The following is an 18,227-nucleotide window of genomic DNA, read 5'->3' on the forward strand; positions in this document are numbered from 1 at the left end:
AGTACAGCTAACAATTTTAACGAGTGGAAACAAGTTTGAAACAGGCGGTTGTACTCCTTTGAGAAAACAATTTGACAAAATATGCTTGAATTTAAGTTTGTTGGACTAAATTTTGATCATGGGTGGGGCCAACAGAGGTGACGACATCAGCCACGAATGACCCTGAACTGAGCAGGGGGGAAGAGTTCAAAGCAGGGATGTTGTCGTCAGGATTTGTGGAGCCAAAGTATAATCCATGACAGCAGGTAATTGTTATGTCCATGTTCACATACACACACACATGCGTACTCCGTCATGCAAAAACAATAGTGCAACTGTTTAAATCCATTCATTTTGACTAATGCTGGACTAAACAATCACACCCTGACCTTAAAGTGTTTAATACCACGTTTGAACGGATGGAGGGCTTTTTGGGGACAAGCTGTGGATCTATTTTGATCCCATAAGACTATGAAATTGAAATCCAGGACACAATTAAACATCAGACTTAAAACGCCTAAGATGCACAAAATATTTTGACAAATATATCTACTAAAATGTGTAAAAATACACAACTTATCGACTGGGAAGTATCGCAGGTGTCAGTGTAGATCTCATGAATGATCCAGAATTACACTGCTGTAAAATGTGTCAGTGTAGATCTCATGAATGATCCAGAATTACACTGCTGTAAAATTCTGAAACACATAACAGGGCTTTACAAAACACGGAAAAGCCTTGACGTAGTTGAGCTTAAAGGACTGATGAGTATTATAAATGCTTCAAAAGTGTGCACCTATCGTCAAGTAAATTACAATGTGCCAGAGTAAAAAATGGGAAGCCAAATGTGATGCACCATTGTGTGCACACTCCTAGAAGCAAATCAAGTAAAAAACGAACCAAGACACTTTGAAATACAACAGCTGCGATACTCCTCTTTCTGTAAAATACTGTATTTCTTCACAATCTGGATGATGTGTAATGAGGTGTAAATAAAAAAAACATGATATTTTCTCAACATGAGATTTTCTGTCAATCAGGTAAGAAAGGTAAGCAAATTAATACTCCATTTATTTTTTACTGATCATATTAGTGATTAGCTTTTCATTTGGTTCTAGCTTATAGTAACATGAAAGATTGTGGAGTTCAATTTCAGTGGTTTTGAGCATATATGTGTTTTGCTGGTGGCACACAAGAAGGCAATATCACCCAGTGGAGCCGAAAGCTACAAAAATCACTTCAAACTCGTGCTTTGCCGCCACGTGTCCGCTCTGTCAATCGGTTTGAGAGGGAGAACTGTGTTGCGGGACTCTGTGGGGATAATCTTTTGTTGACATTTGGATTTGGGTTCTGCAAAGTTCAGTTTGTGGTCAGAACAAGGGTCAGATGGAGGGAGGTTGTGTTTCTTCTACGCTCTCTGTAATCTGCTCTGCCCTGTTTCTGTGGATCTGTTTCTATCTGCGTTTGTTAAGCGAAAAAAGAGATGGGCACAGAGGGACGTCAAAAGGGGGCCACAGTGTTGTGTAACACCTAGGATGCTGGGAAATCCTCCGAGCAAAATGAGTTTGCGAGGATGAATGTTGACAGTGGAATGCTGATGTGAAATCAGGCAGCAACTGTTTGTTTGGACAAACAATACACAAGGCCTGTGATGGCTGTGCATGCTGCTTATTGGATTTACTTTAGTTTTGATTAACAATGTTTAAAACGTGTACAGTTTGCTGGATGTGTTAAAGTGCTGGCACGTCTTAGTGTAAAATAAGAGCTCCAGAGGGCTCAATCCTGCAATCCCTGTTCCCCACTAAATCACAGAGTCTGCGGGACCAATCATCACAGGACACACACACACACACACACACACACACACACACACACACACACACACACACACACACACACACACACACACACACACACACACACACACACACACACACACACACACACACACAGTGTAGTAAAGCAATTGCCCTAGGTGATGCACATCTGAAAAACCGCACTGGCTTGTACAGCCAGAGGCCAATGGCCACACAGAGAATTTCACAGCAATGGAACCCCTAAACGCCGGAGAAATAGAGTATATCTGGCAACTTGTGCAAAATGTGTCACTGCTGGCAGAGAGCAAGTCACTTCTTTTACATTTCTCCATGCACACACCTGGTGGTGTTCAGCCCCACCACAGCTCATTAAGTTTAGTACTTAATCCAAAAATGTTGTTAGTTTTTTTTAACAGGTGACACCGATTGGGGGAGAGTTTACTTGTTTCCGATGAAAATGAGTCACTGTGGTAAAATAATTTACAGTTTTCTACCTTGTACTAGGATAATGTCACTTGTTCCAGTACTTTTAAAAACAGATTAAATTAGGTAAATGATCTTAAGCAAATTACTTTTCAAGATTTCTGCATTTGTGAGATGTTCCCTAACATTTGACAGTTTTGGCAACATAATACATTTTCTTATGCTTATTACATTAAGACTAAATGCGCCTAAGTATATTATGTCCTATTTACAACATAGGTTTATTTTTGAGTGAAACTGTCCTCAGTGTGTCTGTTGAGGACACTGCTATAGGGAAGCTTGGGAACTAAGTGAAAATGTATCTCTTCAGGGGATCTTAACCTCGGCTTTAACTCAGAGAGACTCAGGTTCCTTCAGTCAGCCCGCTTAACCACAGACAGGAGACCACTTTCGGCCAATGAGGCAGACATCTTGGCTCAGTCTTTCAGGGTCTAACCAGTAGCAGGGGCAATTAAAAGTACGGTCAGGTTGAAAGAAATACATGTATTGGTTACAGAAATCGTCTTTCTGAGTCAGTTTCTACATCACCTCTCTAACGCACCCATGATCTATGTCCCTTGTTCCTTGCTCTACTGCATGACTACTGTATTGACAGTTACAAACAAGATAAATGTTATTCAATCCAACCAAAACCGTATGCGAATGAAATCTATTGGTAGGAAATTGAATGAGTCACTCCATTTGCCGCGCACATGCCACAGCGATGTTAATATATTCCAAATGGATTTTTCTCTCCTTCAGTTTTTTGCACAGCTCACACATGACTGTACATCTGAACACTCAATCTGCCACAGCCCTGGAGAGGAAAGCTTTCCTGCACTGAGTGATGCTTTTCATTAAACTCTACAGGAACCCTGTCGCCTGCCTGTCGGGCCAGTCTATATCCAGGTCATCAATAATGATTTCAACAACGCCAGTGTGTTGCTATTTAGTTGTGTTTTGGGATGGTCTATGTTTCTGAACTTTGGTGAAAGCGGTTTTAATCACTCCTCATTTTTAACCGACACATTTCTCAGCTGCTTTAAAAAACAAAAACACTACAGCCAACTTGGACAATGGTGTATTATACTAAATGTGTATTTCATTAAAGCCCCCCTTCACTCAAAAAAATTACTTATTTTTGAACTTCACTGTGCAGAATGTGTTAACCCTAAAGGGGAAATCCACCACCTTTTGTGTGGATGTCCAATCCATTGTGAATGTAGTTTATTTCGTGACAACATAAAGTTCGGAAGCCAATCATGGTCCAGTACACAACTTACACAAGTATGAAGTGGAAATCTCCACTCCAGATACAGCAATAACAGATTTATAAAAAGAAGACATCATGTACAGTAGTTTAACTTAATATCAATAAAGGAGGAGTATATAATAAAACCTTACTGGACAAGTTATTATTCAAAGTAGAGTAGTTGTTTTGAACATGTCCGGAGGAGATTTTAAAGTTTCAGTAGTAGGAAACTTCTTTTGAGCTCCTAGACAAGGCAAACTGACTAAGTAATATCAGTTACACAGTCAAATAAATCTAATGTTAGCATAAGCTAAGATGTAGAGTAAGGCTGTAGAGGCAAAACACCAAGTGTGCTCAAAAGATATAGGTATAGAGTTTTATTGCTGATGAATTCAACTTTTCATTTGCTAGAGAACAACGTAACATTTGTTCATTGAAAGGTTGCTATAATGTGACAACTAAAGCTGAAGAAGAGACCTCGATCAGGGAGCTAAACATACGCTTCACAGAACAGTTAATTACAGCTGGAAAAGTATTGCTCTGATCATTTATTGCCCCAATGGAAGGTCACTGCCATCTTGTGGAAGGAAGACGGCTTCACAGCAGCTTTGATTTGGTCTGCGTGAAGATTTTACACAAGCAAAGCTGGACACGATACCTGTTCTCCAACCAGTAAACCTGAGCACCAATGATTAGAGTTTGTATTCAGTTTATTTTTCATTTTGCAGCAATTCATACTGGACAGATTTGATTTGTTTTTAGTGATTTTATTCATCACCCAGACTCCTTGTTTTAAATGGTTACCAGATGCAGTACATGAACAGGATAAAATATCAGTGTGTCATCTCGTGTTTAACTGAATCCTTTGGATTTAAGACATAAATCAAAATTACTTAATATTTAGGAATGATATAGCGATCCATTGGACCAACTTTATTGATTGAGCCAGATGCAAAAACATAGAAAAGACTCAATGGAAACTATTGCTCAATGCCTCTCTTTCAAACAAAATTTATGCGGCCCCTAAAATGCTCCCAAAATGTTTTTGCCAATGCTTTCTCATGTCAAGTCCAATAAGATCTAAAACATTTAAAAAAAACATAGTTATTGCATCATTGTAATGTTTATTTATTCATGACAGCACAGTCTAAAAAATGATCCGTTTGTATCATGGCAAAAGAAGTAGCTCAGCTAAAGTCGCTTTCTCTCTCCATATTATTTCCTCATTCGTGCTCCTTTTTGGTCATTGCAACTGCGTTGAAGTCTAAAACCAAGTATTACTGGCTAATACCTGTTTTATTGCATCTTATTGCTTTACTCATGATCTCCCTTTTCTTGTCTCCTGACTTACCTTGGCATTTCTACAATACATATGCTGTATCCTTCACATTTGTTTGGATTAAATAACAATCCCTCCCTCAGCTCATGCTCTCTCTCCCTCTGCTGTTTATTTGATCTTCTCGTCTGTAAGGACTCTCTCTGCGCTCTAACCTCTCTGCGCTACATTAGCAGTAGATGTGGCAACCGTATCACTATGGCAAAACAAAATAAATCATTTGTGCTTTGTCAAACAGCAGCTGCTTTGTCAACTCAGCCAGTCCTGTCAAACCTCGCCTGCTTTAGGATTCACAGGAGGAATACTTCAATGCCGTTTGGTCCAGGAGAGTTCTACAAGGCAGGTTATCAGGGTCTATTAGGTCGTTTTGCTGAAGCGTCCTCTTGCTCCAACGCCGCGTCCAGACACCAGCGTCCAGAAGACTCCTTATTATTCATGCCTTGGCTGGAGGTCACCGGCATTTTTACTCTTATCTTAAGTACCTTTGGTGTACTTCCTGGATGGGCGTCGGGGCTGCCGGGTTATCTTTTGTTGGAAGCACGAACCTGGTGTCTCATCCAACCCGTTGGTGCTGATAAAGAAAGGTGGGGAGAGAGAGAGAGAGAGAGAGAGAGAGAGAGAGAGAGAGAGAGAGAGAAATGGATAAAGAGGTGGAGAGACAGATTATGATGTTGTCTTTGTGTGAATAGTGCTCCAATTTCAAAGTTCCCAGCTCAGTTTTTTGACACTCACAGCGTGGTTCACCTGGTTGTCTTTGGTTACTAGCGCTGCTACCAAAGGAAGACTGGAAGTTATGGATGGTCTCTTGAAGGATCTGCCTCTCTCGGCCCTGATGACAGCCAACAACAGCCATTATGAAACAGTTAACATTTTCAGGCAAAGATGACGCTCTCGCTATACTTTCACATGTCTTGTCCCTCTGGTACCAACTGTAAGTAGCTCCCTTTAGGAATTTCCATCCATGTTCAAAGTAATTATTCCTATCTCTGCTGGCTCGCATTGTTGACAGTTTGTTTCAATATAATGTGGGGTTTTACTGAGGAAAACTAGAAGTGTAAACATATATAACCTAAGCCAGTAGAGCTCCCTGGAAACACATAACTGGGGAGGAAAGTTTTCTTGAAGATGCATAATGTAAGTTCAACCAAATGCACCTTTCCAGCATTGAGCTCTGATATGGCAGCTAAGATCTGCTGTCTGGGTCCGTCCGTTTTAATGCCAAGCTCCCTCAGGTCTCCATCTGTTAGAGTCAGGAAAGCCTCCATGTCCACCTAGCAGAAGAAAAAAAAAGAAAGGCCGATTGAAAACTCTGTATGAAACATGTGCAATGAATTAAACATATACAAGGGTCTTTTTTAATATGAGTACAGAACTGTACGGTCAATGCAGTCCTTTCAGGCAATGCAGTTCAGTGATGAGGTTATGGGAAAGCAGTTTCCTTCACTTTGAGAACTCATGACTCAAAACAGAGGGGAAAAAAAGAAAGAAAAATGTTTTAGAACTCCTTTTTTGATGTAAAAGATAGAATACCTCTTGTTCCTCAAATATGGGCTGGTATTTCTCGAGGGACAGTTTCTTCAATATACCAGATAGCTCATCTGAAAAAAGACATTAACAACACATAGTGTTATGTAAGGAAAGTACATCGAGTTTGTTTGATTTCATGTGTGTCGATTTCTTCTATGTCAAGGCTCATGGTGCATGATTCATTTCAAATAACTACATTCAATAAATCTATGAATATTGTTTTCTGGCTTTCTCTCAAAATATTAACAGAATTGGTCTAAAAGTTGAATAAATGTGGAATTGATACTTGAGCTGGCCGAACATTGTGGCGTACAGAGGAAGGATTTCAGTTTATGGCAAAAACAACATGGTATCACCTTCATCAGTTATGGTTCCACTGCTGGAGCCACCGCTGCTCTTGGAGCGAGGATGAGAAGAGGCTGAGGACAGAGAGTCTCCCGGCCCAGTGGGAGGCTTTGGCGTCGGGGAAGGGGACGGAGTCAGAGTGGGCGACGTGCTCTTGGATGTGGAAGAATTCCCCGACTGAGGTCTCTTCTTCAACTCCATCTTCTAGAAAGGAATAAGCACCAGTTCGCTGACATGTTAGGAGACACTTCCTTTACTTTGGCTGTTAAACACAGTAACGACAGAGAGGAAAGCGCAACACAGACCCTTCTAGAGTGGATGTCGGGAGCCACCAGGCTGGTGTGGGAGTGGATCTCAGGAAGGCTGATATCAGGCAGCGGCAGGCCGGATGCTGAGGGTGGAAGCGAGGGTTGGCTCTGTGTCTGGGTTTGTGGCTTCTCTGGAGCTTGGGCCTTCGCATCTATCAGGCCTGCTGCTCTCTTCCTTTGGGCTGCTATCTGGGAGAGAACGCTGTCTGCACTGCCCCCTGGTGGAAGAAAGAGGCAAGGGTGGGTCATTTGGTTGTTTATGTTCCCAATGTGTCAGGGTATGTTTGTATCTATCTTCGTTAGTGTGAACCTGAACGGTTATGAGAGTCCCGGTTGATCCCTGCCACTCCATTGGAGCCTCCTGAGGAGTGGGGTGAGTGGTAGTGGCCAGAATTTGAAGGAGAGGAGGAGGAGGGCCCCTTGGGGATGCTGGGAAACTTAATGGACCTGCTAACCACGCGACTGATAGACGTCTGACATATAAAGGAGAGAGAAGGAGAAAATAGCAAAAGACGTATCAATGATGATAAACATACAGTGCGGTTTTACCAGCACCGCCCTCTCACCCTCAAACACTCACAATATCTGAGTTTCCACTGCTGTTCAGCTTCCTCTGGGGTGGCATCGGCAGCCGGGGCGCTTCGCTCTTTCCCTCCCCGAGGAGGCGTGACCGGTCTGAGCTCCACGGTTCAAAGTTGGACGGAGGAAGGAAGGGAGGGATCACCGCTTTCAGCTTGTCATTGGGCAGCCGAGTCAAGGGCGCACCACTTCTGAGCTGGAGGACATGGAAATACATACAATAACGCTACTACTAAAAACTACAACCATAAACTGTATCTATACAGCTCTTATTGAATGAACTACAAAGTTCAAACCCCAAACCTTTAAAACAAAATATGATTAGAAAATCACAAAAACACAGGGCAAAAGAAGCATCACTTTGTGATATGCTATCTTTCTGTTGTCCTATAAGGCAGTTCATTATAAGCACAAGCTTGATGAAATGTACAAAGAAGCATAGTTGACATCAAATCAAACACTCCTACCATTGTGGTTATTAGAAAGTCCTCCTTTTCTGAGGATGTCCTGCAAAGACCTGAAAAAGGAACATAAGTCACATTGACACATGCCCTCCATCACATCTTTCAACCTACAATGTCATGCATTACATCTTTCTAAATTCAAGGAACAACATGCACATATGCGAACTCAGTGGTGGAAAGTACCTAAGTACATTAACTCAAATACTGTACTAAAGTACAATATGGAGGTACTTTACTTAAGTAAGTATCTCCATTTTATGCTAGCTTTCTAATATTGTACATTTTACTCCACTTCATTATTTTGACAGCTTTAATTACTGCTTACTTTGAGGATTCAGATTAATAATACAATATAATTATGATGTATCATATACATTATTTTGAAATTTGGCCATTTTTAGTGTTGTAGTTCTTTTACTTTTAGTACTGTATTTTTAAGTTAATACCAAATTTGAATGCAGGAATTTTACTTACAACTGAGTATTTCTACTCTGCGGTATTGCTAATACTAGCTAAGTAAAAGATCTGACTACTTCCTCCACCACTGTGCAAAGCCAGTCCCACTCATCATCAGTGTCTGAACAATACTGCCAACAATCGAAAAGCAGCTTCCTCTGGAGAGAAATAAAAGTTTTATCCAACTTTTTCACTCCTCAAACGTGCACACAGACCTCTTCAAGAAGTACTACCCTGAGCCTTCCTCGTAGCACTTATTGCATTCGTATCAGTTCGCTGCACTTATTGTATTCGTATTCGTTTATTGCACTTATCCTATTCGTATTAGTTTGTAGCACCTATTGTATTCGTATTAGTTTGTTGCAATTATTGTTTTCGTAGTAATTTGCCTCTGCACTATACTTTTGCTCTGGTTTATGCTTTTAGATGCTTGTTTAAGAAAGGAGATGCACTTATGACTTCTGGTGACTAGTAGTTCTCTTGAATACCTATGTTGAATACACTTACTGTAAGTCGCTTTGGATAAAAGCGTCTGCTAAATGACTGTAATGTAATGTAATGTAATGTAAAACAGGTGGGGATCCCCTTTAACTAAACACCTGATGAATTACATACTACGTAATATTACTCTAACAATGACAATGAAATAATGTTATCGCTCTGTCTCACCAGTATCTTTGCTCTTGCCTGCCCAGGCGGTGTTGATGTCATTCCCCCCCAGGGCAGGAGTTGGTACCAGCGCTCCATTGGACACGGCAGCCGGCTTCCTATTCGCCTTCATAGTGGCGTCCAATGAAGCTTCAGCATCGTCTGGAAATGGAGCCAGGCGATTGGAGGAAAGGCCGTGTCTCAGGGTGTGAGTCAACTTAAGCCGCCGGAACCGATTGGACATCCGACTCCACCAGGACTGGAAGGGGGGGAAGGTCAAACATGTAATGGGGCGGAGATATAGAGGTAGCTTATTTTTTTTTCCCCCTTAAAATTTTTATAACCAGTCATTTTATTTAAATCAGTTTAAATTTGATCATTTTTAGATAACATTTGAATAAAATAATAATTGATCAACACAACATGATATGTATTTATATCTGCAGCATTACATAATGTACTGTTTAATATAATACCAAAGTAACAGGGCTTCTCCTTTACCTTAAGGCCTCCCTTGTCGTCAGGTGGCACCGGGACATTGTTGAGGGACTGTCGGCTTTTAGAGCGAGTCAGTAAGGCTCTGCTACGGTGCTTCAACTTGTCCTTGTCTACTTGCATACACACTGATGCTAGCAGACGCACCAGCTCTGTGTCTGAGAAAGTCCAGAGTAGACACATAGAAAATAAAGAAGAATTCACTGAGTGAAACGATTTACAAACATCATGTAAACGACCTTGCATGGACTGTGTCAAGTGCTACTGTAAGCTTGTTGTCAAGACATAAAAGGCTTCTTAGCCATAACTTGATTTCAATATGATTTCAGCTTTAAAGCTGTCCATTTAAAGAATGAATGATGTTAGGAGGCCTCGCTCATTACATATCACAAACACTGATGCATACATAAAAACAACATCCTTTTAAAAATAAAATGCCACTTATTCAAATTGCTAGTTTTGTCCAGCCAACAATCCAAAAACAGAATATATAACTTACTATTATAGACCACTCCAAAAACAAGAACATTATCAAGACTGTTACATTGGAAGACCATGAGATGCGGTTGAAAGCTAGTAAGTGGACCTTGAGCTGAAATGATTTTGTCAAAGCAAATGTTTACATTTGAGGATCTAACACCAGTGACATTTTTTTTTGCATTTTTACTTGCTTATAAAAACAAAACAACTTATATCATTTGTGAGTTATCAAATTTGTTGGAAATTTATTTTTAGTCTACTGAATAATCTATTAATCGATATAATTTCAGCTGCTCTACAATTTACAGTCAATGTAACATCTAAAAGGATTTAATTCCTGAATAGTTTGTACACATTTTGGAAAATGATGCATATGAATTATTATTGTTTAATATCTAAAACTCACATTAAGTACCTCTACCCTCTAACCTAGGTCAAAGTTAAAGGGCTATCAAGAGTGTACTGCTATTTTCACAAATAGTGGAAAACTGATTTTATTAATCCTGATATTTATTAGTTTATTAGGGAGGAGTTGTTTGTTAAGTCTGAGTACATTTTCCCAAACGGCTATAAAACAGAGTGACGATAGTGCGGGTACCTGGGTCGTTCAGCAACATAACCAAATCAAAGGCTGTGTATCCATTCTTAGCTCGAAGGTTGACATCAGCCCCTTGACTCAACAGGTACTTGACAATGTCTTTATTACTGGAAGAAGGAGGGAGACAGAGAAAACAAAAGAAAGAGTGGGAAAGGATTGACCAAACATTACACTATCCTAAATAAAGTTTAACATAATACACCAGCATGTCTTTCTTACCCATGATATGTGGCCTGCATTAAAGCCGTCCACCCATGGACGCCATCTTGCTTGTCTATGTCGGCATTCTTCTCCACCATCAGCTGCACCACTTCTAGCTGACCGCTCACTGCCGCTATCATGAGAGGCGACGCTCCCTCTTGATTGGATGAATTTACCTGAGTGGGATCCTCCTCCAAGATCTCCTTGACCAGCTGGGAGTTTCCTGAGTCAACATACACACACACACACACACACATATATGGATACATAAATATGCAAATTGATCGACTAGGTTGTGCAAAGTATTCGATTTAACTCACCTAACTTGAGTGCACTGAACACATCAGGTCTTCGCCTTTCATCGTCTGTGGAGAAAAGAGCACTGCTGAGAACAGGAGAGAGTTCTGATATACTCTGAAACAATAAATATTTATCACTGCTGAATTCAACACTCACACAACTAGAGGTGAACTTCAATAACAAGAAAAGAAAGAAGAAAGAAGTCAAACTACAGATATGTAAGATATGTTTAAACATTCTGCTGTTACAGGAACACACTGAAAACAGTTTTTCATACACAGCTGGATTTATCTTTGAAAAAATTGATAGGAGTTAAGGTTTTATTTCAGAAGTTGAGGTCATATGAAATGTTCTGTGCAGGAAAAGTGAGCCAACGAGAAGAGCTATCGGACATCAAAGGGGCTGAGAACTACCACTGTTGGTTTTGCTCTCACATCCGTGTTAATTGCTGTTCATGACAGCACACACACACACACACACACACACACACACACACACACACACACACACACACACACACACAGACACACACAAACACAAACACACACACACAGATACGAAACTCAAATACCAAGAATTCAACACAGTCTCACACAAAATTATAATTAAATATTTATGGGAAGTTATAGAATGAGCAAAACATGAAACTGTGCTGCCTCTTTTTGATTAAGATTGTACTGCTTTTTATCTACCGTTTATTACCACTATGATGTTTATCATGTAGTACTAAAGGGTTGCCTTACCGGTCTGGGGTCGGACAGTGGTGATGGAGTCCAGATAGGCCTTGATGTCTCTCTGTTTAAGCTGCATGGCTAATTCAAAGGCCGTCTTGGACAGAACATTAACCCTGTCTGGGTCAGCTCCACGCTCCACCAACTGCTGAGCCACAGCCACCTTCAAAAGACCACAGCTTAATTTGTCAGCTCTACCAGTTACTCAAAACAAAGACAACTTTCTACCAGTTATAACTTCATATGCATTTGGGCCGCAACCGTGTTTTATACAAATTTACTTGTATCAAGATGTAAATACAGCTTATGTGGTACATGCTGTAAAATGTTGTACCCAAAAGACGCCTACAGTACCCATAATGTATTCTTCGTCCATCTTGTTCATCTATCCAACCATCCATCAATCCATTGAACCCACCTTCCCACTGAGGCTGGCCACCATCAGTGGTCCCCAGCCAGTGGTCTTCTGGGAAAAGTTGACATCAGAGCCCCATTCTAGCAGCAGACGCACCGAGGCCTCGTGGCCATGCTGAGATGCCACCATCAGGGCTATGATGTCCATGAATTCTCTGCCGTTGACTCCTGGACAGCCTTCAGCACCTCCAAAACCAGCCCCGCTGTGGAAAAAGAGGAAACCACGCAGGTTTTGCATAAAAGGATTAAGAACAGTTGAAAACTTCAGGTGTTATTCGAAAGGTAGACAGAATTGCGTTTTGTTTTAGTGGTAGGCTTAATGCCTGTCAGAATAAACAACCCAAACCTGCAGCTGTTGTTGTTGTTGCCATTTGAGACTGCCTCCGCAGCAACAGCCAGATGATCATAGTCATCGACGTAGGCGCCGCTCTCCAGGAGTAGCTTTAATACGTGAGTGTGTCCCCCTCGGGCCGCCATAGTAAGAACACTTGCACCTAGCCTGTTGCGTCCATTGATCTCTGCCCCGTTCTCCAACAGGATGTGGGCAACCGTCAGGTGACCAAACCTGGGTGGAGAATTGGAGACAACAAATGAAATAGAGAGTGGGACTTAACTGTCTATATCTCCCAAGTTTAAGAAGGTTCATCAAAGATTTAAAAAAATGCATCAGGGTACTTTTCTCTGAGCCGAATCAACTTGGGATGAGAGGGCATGGTCCTCCAGTCACATGCCTAGCACCACCAAGTTAAGTTATGTCACACTTTATTGATTTCCACAGGGAAAACCATCCTAAAGTGTAAACCTAACATGTAATAGAGATGTCGGTTAGAGTTAGAGTAAATTGGAGCATCTAGTAGATTTCCACACAAACACCACATAGACAGGCCCTAGGGAGGAGTTGAATTGCTGACCCTTGCTGCGACCCACCTCGCCGTCTATGTTGTCGATCATTTTGGAAGAAAGATATACAGTACCAGTCAAAAGTTTGGACACACCTTCTCGTTCAACTACTTTGAAGAATCTAAAATATAAAACATATTCTGGTTTGTTGAGCATTTGTTTGTTTACCACATAATTCCATATGTGTTCCTTCATAGTTTGGATGTCTTCAATATTAATCTACAATGTAGAAAAAAATAAAGAAAAACCATTGAATGAGAAGGTGTGTCCAAACCTTTGACTGGTACTGTATGATGCTTGCATTACAATCAATCTTTTCAGATAGAACTTGACACAGAATTTGACATCAGACACCAAAACTGAACTGAATGATTTCTCAGAGGTTATTTGTCAAAGTTTCATGACCCTTACAGCTACCATCTTTTGATTAAATAAACATGAATATACCCAGGGGCGCCGAAAAGGGGGGGTAAAGGAGACGGATTCTAGGGGCCCATGATGGAGGGGGGCCCAGAGAGGCCCCTAATGATGATGAAATTAAAATTAAAAATCTTCCCCTACTGTACATGTCAACTGTCATGCTGTTCTTCTTTCACAAATATGGTAATGATAGTCAAAAATACCATTAAAATGCATAATTGTATGTAAAATAGCATCAAAAAATGTTGCCGCTGTGTTGGGGGCCCTGTAAAGATTCTTTTTTTAGCGGCGCCCCTGAATATACCTACCAAATACACCTAAATTAACTGTTATTTTTTTCCTCTAAAAATGTGTGTTTCTGTTTAACGAATTGAACATACGAATTATCCACTCAACACCAGAAATAATTCACCATCACCGGCATGTAAAGTTGGAAAAAATGAAATGGCCTGATATTTGAATCTTTTGTTTGTGCTTCTCTTCATACATTTAAACAGAGCATGTAGCCCCACCTAGCAGCCTGCATCAGCGGGGTCCAGCCGTAGTTGTTGCGGCTGTCCACCGAGGCCCCCTTCCGTAACAAAAACCGGACCAGGTTCTCGTGACCACTGGCCGACGCAAACTGCAGGGCGGTGTTCCCCTCCTCGTCCGTGGAGTCCACCGGCACCAGAGACAACATGTCTGCGGCGTTGCACTCGGAACCCGCCTCTGACCGCAGCCTGCTCTGCCGTCCGGACTCCTTCGGGGCACCGGGCTCCAGGATCCCCCGGGCGGTTTCATAGTCCCCTTCGTCGCAGGCACGGAAAAGCAACAGCGAATTAGCGGGGACACCGAAATTCATCTCCTCATGAACAGCGTTACTCCGTCTCCATTCAGCTGAAGTTAAGGAAACTTTTCCTCTGTCACTTGGCGGCGGTGTTTGGGAATCATGACGCACGGCAAAATAAAAGTTATTTCCCAAGTCATTCACTTATACTCTTCTCCTCAAACCCTCCTACACTGGGAGCATCTTTTACCACCACACCACATTCGTAGTATCTCAACGGGTTTGGACAAAACAACTTTCTGGCAACCAGCTGGTTCCGTTACTTCTTTAGGAACCTGAGCAGCATCAATACACCTTAAACACGACACGTGACTTCCGCCTTCACCTTTCAAAATAAAACTCGGTTCTCTGCACTCAAGTTGGTTGTCACATACGGGAACTCACACAACACACACTCCGTTGCAATAATATGGAGCAATCCACAATATTATTGTATTTCATAATAAGATATTACTTTTTTTTAATTTAGTTCCTGTTTAGTACTAATGTTAATATATTTGTTTTATTTTTTTCTAAATGTCTGCCGGATTTTATAGTATGTTGTCGTGTCTACCCGTCAACAACACACTGGTGGAGCGGGTAGTTGTCTAGTGTTGAGTTTACACTTTACTACCCCGATGGTCACATGTTGAATGCCTGTATTCTCTTGGCATCAAAATGAACTTCTATTCCATCTTATTTGAGTGTGTTTAATAAGATAAGATAAGATAATCCTTTATTTCACTGGCAATTCTGAATATTATTAATGTCTTACATGCGTGATGTGCCAGATGTGGTATTGATTATCATGCTTGTAGTTGTGCTTGTCATACATACAATTACCATCATACATAAATGAACCAAACGATATGAACTTCTATTCCATCTTATTTGAGTGTGTTTAATAAGACAAGATAAAATAAGATAATCCTTTATTAGTCCCGCAGCGGGGAAATGTACAGGATTACAGCAGCATAGGTTATAGTGCAAACAAGAGACATAGTAAAAGGAAAACAAGATAAAATAAAATAAAAAACAAGTATTATAAATAAGCAATAAAAAACAGTAAATAATCCACAATAACTGAAATATTATATGTACAGACATCTCTGCAAAACTGGGTTCATGTGATCTTTTAGATAGCTAGAAAGAGGGCCATTTCATTTGTTTCAATTTCTGTCAGGTGGACATGTTTTTTTCTTTCATTTAGGAGCGCAGCCACTAGATGTCGCTGTTTGGGTAGTCTCAAACACCAAAGAAGAAGAGGCATCAGAGACCCGGATGGACAGTACATAGGCAGGAAACGGGCCTTTCACGGTCCTTTTTTCTGAAGAGCTAACCACGCTGGTAGCTCCTGTTCCTGGCTCACCGCTGTTCGCTTGAATTTCTTCCGAATAAGTCGGTCAGGGATAATCGAAATGGTACGTGATGTTTGAATATAACCATTACTCTTGTACGAAGTTCATTGTGTAGTGGTTTTGTAAATAAATAGCTTAAATTAAACGTCGAAATTGTGCGGAGTCTGTTGGCTAACGATAGCTCCGACAGCTCATGTCGTGAAGTAGATGTCCCGCCACAACCCGTTCACAAACTGGACTCTTAAACAATAATATGTATAATGACAAAGTTATAAACCTTTCAGTTTATTCTTAAGTCTTAAATACACTATTTATAGTTCGTTAAAGCTTTAAGGTAAAATATCTTGCTTCGTTATTGTCTCTTAAAGTCACACAACTGTAAGTAAATCTGAAAATGACGTCACGCAAGCTTTTTTAATTTGGATATTAGAAGCTTTACAATCATGAAAGACGGCAACGTCACCGTAATCCGTGTATTTCAGAAACTATCATCGGAACAATAGACATTTGTCCAACACTAACTGACCACGTGTAGATTGCTACTTAGACAAACTATGAATAAAGTTAATGTACGAATATATTCAGTTTAACCTAGACAGCATTATTTACACTATAGCATTTGTTCTTCTTCTGGTAAAGCATTGGCTTATTTCATTATTAGGCGCGCCACGTGCTAACGTTAGATGGCCAGTGCTGCATTCAGGTGCTCCCCGGAAATAAAGGATGCATACAATTATCCTTTAACGGTTCAATAATCGTAATCACTTCCCAGTATTTAAACAGCAATGCAGAGTTTCATTTGGAATAGGGATACTATTAAATTAATACATTTATATTGATATCCTGAGATTATTGGTGAGTTGTGGTTTTCTTATAATGGTAAACCATACAGTTCCATGTGATGTAATCAGAGACTGGGCTGTTACTGTGTAATACAGGAGGAAATACTCAAGCCCTCTACTCTGCTGGACCCGTCAGTACATCCCCACTCTCAAACTTGTACTGCAGTACCAGGTCTAATCTATAATCTTGTGAATATATCTTCAATGTCAGGCCCAGCATTTTGATCCCTTTTTGTTTCCACATATGCAGGCTTTCAAGGACACTGGCAAGGCACCTGTTGAGACTGAGGTCGCCATTCACCGCATTCGCATCACCCTCACCAGCCGCAATGTCAAATCTCTGGAGAAAGGTAATTAAGCCCCAAATGGTTCATGTAGTGAATTGAATGTATATGTGTGCTATGAGGACAATTTCCATCTGATAAATCCTGAAGACTGGATATACGCTATTCTGAGCCATTTCTTTCCAAGTATCATGAAGTGATTGTTGGTTGCTTGTGGTTAAAACTTTGTCTGTTTATAATCCTCAGTCTGTGCAGACTTGATCCGTGGGGCTAAGGAGAAGCAACTGAAGGTGAAGGGACCAGTCCGCATGCCAACCAAGGTACTAAAGTCAAGCTTTTTATTTTTTATTTGCTTGCGTATTAGACATGGATTTGCTGTTATGTGCATTGAGGACAGACAAACACTAATTATACATGTTGAGTTATATAGTAAGTGGGTTATCAAACAAAAGCTGCTCCCTTTTTTTTTTTGTACCTGTCCCCTCTATTGTGATACTGGTTTACTATGCTAGTGTATCACAAATCTAAAAGGGTTGAATACAAAAGATAGTCAAAGAGAAGCATCTGCACACTTATTTCCTAGGCAAACCACCAGTTTATTTTAAGAGCTTTATCAAACCATTACCTGATCTTATAGGGAAACTTTGCACAAAAGTTAAGTTCTGAAGTGAGTGATGGTCATGTTCTTCAAAGTATTTGTAGTGTTATAAGGTACTAAATAGTAAACATGTAAGAATAGTTTAGATGTGGATTCCTGGTTGGGTCAAGCTAAAATCATTTTTTTTCTGCCCCTTCCAGACTCTGCGCATCACCACCAGGAAAACTCCCTGTGGTGAGGGATCCAAAACCTGGGATCGCTTCCAGATGAGGATCCACAAGCGCCTGATTGATCTGCACAGCCCATCTGAAATTGTCAAGCAGATCACCTCCATCAGCATTGAACCAGGTGTAGAGGTTGAAGTTACCATCGCAGATGCATAAACGATGCAGATGATTCAATAAAGAATGAACAAGGAAACTAATGTGGTGTTGGGTTCTTTTTTTTTTTATTTTTGGTCGGAAGCAAATAATATAAAAAAATATAAAGTGTAAAAAGCTGAAGTGCCACTAAATGGTTATCAACCAGCAAACTCCATTATTTGTGACATTTCCATGAAGAGGTGGTCTGGTAGCAGTGCATTTCTTCCACAGCAATTCAGAATGAAGTAACTAATGGAACATCATTC

General features: G+C 40.6%; 2 protein-coding genes and 1 non-coding gene across 3 annotated transcripts; 2 read left to right on the plus strand and 1 right to left on the minus strand.

Moving 5' to 3' along the window:
• Positions 1–4,213: 4,213 nt before the first annotated feature.
• LOC129110698 (ankyrin repeat and SAM domain-containing protein 6-like) lies at positions 4,214–14,865 on the minus strand. The gene is made up of 18 exons (XM_054622872.1): positions 14,225–14,865; positions 12,739–12,957; positions 12,397–12,595; positions 11,991–12,141; positions 11,268–11,312; positions 10,966–11,170; positions 10,747–10,853; positions 9,675–9,826; positions 9,195–9,432; positions 8,073–8,122; positions 7,607–7,801; positions 7,337–7,499; positions 7,024–7,244; positions 6,730–6,922; positions 6,377–6,444; positions 6,001–6,117; positions 5,579–5,675; positions 4,214–5,417 (listed from the first exon to the last, which is right to left on the minus strand). Exons 1-18 carry the CDS (start codon positions 14,551–14,553, stop codon positions 5,368–5,370), a joined length of 2,799 nt encoding a protein of 932 aa, XP_054478847.1. The 5' UTR covers positions 14,554–14,865; the 3' UTR covers positions 4,214–5,367.
• A 962-nt stretch (positions 14,866–15,827) lies between these two features.
• rps20 (ribosomal protein S20) lies at positions 15,828–18,023 on the plus strand. The gene is made up of 4 exons (XM_054622982.1): positions 15,828–15,938; positions 16,968–17,067; positions 17,248–17,321; positions 17,800–18,023. The coding sequence occupies exons 1-4, from the start codon at positions 15,936–15,938 to the stop codon at positions 17,980–17,982; spliced, it is 360 nt and encodes a 119-aa protein (XP_054478957.1). The 5' UTR covers positions 15,828–15,935; the 3' UTR covers positions 17,983–18,023.
• Positions 17,113–17,179, plus strand: LOC129111135 (small nucleolar RNA U54). Its single transcript, XR_008532314.1, has one exon. It is a non-coding gene; the product is annotated as a small nucleolar RNA U54 (small nucleolar RNA).
• Positions 18,024–18,227: the final 204 nt, after the last annotated feature.

The sequence above is a fragment of the Anoplopoma fimbria genome, chromosome 21, assembly GCF_027596085.1.
Source record: "Anoplopoma fimbria isolate UVic2021 breed Golden Eagle Sablefish chromosome 21, Afim_UVic_2022, whole genome shotgun sequence".
Taxonomy (NCBI): Eukaryota; Metazoa; Chordata; class Actinopteri; order Perciformes; family Anoplopomatidae; genus Anoplopoma; species Anoplopoma fimbria.

What these genes read in the sequence shown, in the direction of transcription:
- LOC129110698 (XM_054622872.1), bottom strand. Translation starts at nt 14,553, where the DNA reads ATGAATTTCGGTGTCCCCGCTAATTCGCTGTTGCTTTTCCGTGCCTGC. An exon ending in CCGCTGATGCAGGCTGCTAG is followed by an intron (nt 12,958 to 14,224) that starts GTGGGGCTACAT and finishes TTCTCCACCCAG; the next exon opens with GTTTGGTCACCTGACGGTTG. An exon ending in ACGACAAGGGAGGCCTTAAG is followed by an intron (nt 9,433 to 9,674) that starts GTAAAGGAGAAG and finishes CCCCCCTTCCAG; the next exon opens with TCCTGGTGGAGTCGGATGTC.
- rps20 (XM_054622982.1), top strand. An exon ending in TGTCAAATCTCTGGAGAAAG is followed by an intron (nt 17,068 to 17,247) that starts GTAATTAAGCCC and finishes TATAATCCTCAG; the next exon opens with TCTGTGCAGACTTGATCCGT. An exon ending in CAGTCCGCATGCCAACCAAG is followed by an intron (nt 17,322 to 17,799) that starts GTACTAAAGTCA and finishes TGCCCCTTCCAG; the next exon opens with ACTCTGCGCATCACCACCAG.